The 1,532-nt window shown below is 43.1% G+C and overlaps 1 protein-coding gene across 1 annotated transcript in view; it reads left to right on the plus strand.

Annotated features, from left to right (window-relative positions):
- Window positions 1–822, plus strand: part of Igbp1 (immunoglobulin binding protein 1) — a 14,191-nt gene extending 13,369 nt beyond the window's left edge. The window contains exon 4 of the mRNA XM_031365555.1: window positions 363–822. Coding sequence (XP_031221415.1) covers window positions 363–511 — 149 coding nt within the window. The 3' untranslated portion in view covers window positions 512–822. The remainder of the gene's footprint in view (window positions 1–362) is intronic.
- The last annotated feature ends 710 nt before the right edge of the window (window positions 823–1,532 follow it).

A 1,532-nucleotide genomic window follows, 5' to 3' on the forward strand; every position in this document is an offset into this window, starting at 1 on the left:
TTTTTTGGATTTCTAGGGTTTTTATTGTTACTTGTGGTGGAGGCGGGGCCTGTTTTCATTTGTTTGTAGTTTGTTTTAATGAAGGGATTCTTGGTCATTTAGCAAGAATGCTTTTCTAAAATAGAATCCATTTGTAGAAGATGCCTCTACGATCTTGGCTTCTGTGAAAACTCCCAGAGGTGTCTTCAGTTGCTCTTATGGAGTAGCATGTTGTATCCTCTGCAGTGAACATGTCCTGTCCTCCCTGTTTGTGAGCTAGCTGTGCTCTGTTCTCACTGTCTGTTCAGAGCAGAGCTGAGCTCCTAGGGTCAATTTGCATGTCCTCAGTTCCATCTCTCCTTTTCCTCATTTTCCTATGTTAGCTGATTTCCAAAGAGCAGCTCAGCAGCAGGAAGATGAAGAGCCAAAGGATGAAGAGGGTGAGGAAAGAGCCCTGCACAGGATGCGAGAGTGGGACGACTGGAAGGACACCCATCCCAGGGGCTATGGTAACCGGCAGAACATGGGCTAGTCATTCCAAAAGGCCAGAGGACAACGTGGTGCACACCTTCACACCAAGGACAACTTCAGGAGGGTGCAGTGAGGACAGCCATGTGGAGTCTTGCTTTGCATTTGATAGTGTCAAATAATTGCTTGTACCCTAGGTAATGACCAGTGAATTTTTGTTTGGCTTTATTAATCTCATCATGCTATATTCAGATTTCTTAAGTGGTCAGAAAAGAACACCAAGAAATGGATCTATATAACCAACGATAGTATGAATTGATTCTCTTTTAAAAAAATTAAATAAAACCCCCTCTATTATGTGGGCCTATGTATAAATGTGGGTATCAGCTGGTTTTGTTGTCTATGGGGAGCCCCAGGTTTTAGCTGTGGGTCTCTTAAGTATCTGGAAATCCCTGTCATCTATCATTTTGAGCAAGAATTGCCCAGCATCTGAATTGCCTAGATTTTCTCCTTCCCACTAGGTATGCTGTGATCCCTATAAGCAATACCCATGCTATGAAGTAAGAAGAAGAGATGAGGGAAGAGTTTCCGAAATTAGAGCTATGAGTGAAGGGATCCTTAAAGAATTAGTGTCATGTATATAGGCTCATCCAGTAATCTCAGCACTTGGGAGGTAAAAGGAAAAGGCTCAGAAGTTTAAGGTCATCCTTAACTACATAATCGAGTTCAAGGCCAGGCTCAATTACATGAAACTCTAAGTAAATAAAAAGCTTCTATTATAAAAGTTCTACCTACCTTCCTACCTAGTTTTATCAGTGGCCAAGTGAAATGGGGGCACCAGAGAAGATGCTTTTAAGATGTATCCTTTTCCCCCACAGGAACATTAGCCTTAAGGTGAAAAGCAGCCACCTCCAACACAGGGGACAACTTTGTCTCTGTGGTTCTGTGCTTAGCGTGGTGGGAATGTATGCCTTTGCTGTTGGCCCATTTAGTACACTCCCGCGGATCAGATAAGGAGATGTAGAAAAAAGGGAGGCACCCATGACACTGAAAGGATCAACTTTCTGGGATAGAGGGGTTGGTAC

Source organism: Mastomys coucha, chromosome X (genome assembly GCF_008632895.1).
Source record: "Mastomys coucha isolate ucsf_1 chromosome X, UCSF_Mcou_1, whole genome shotgun sequence".
In the NCBI taxonomy this organism is placed as follows: domain Eukaryota; kingdom Metazoa; phylum Chordata; class Mammalia; order Rodentia; family Muridae; genus Mastomys; species Mastomys coucha.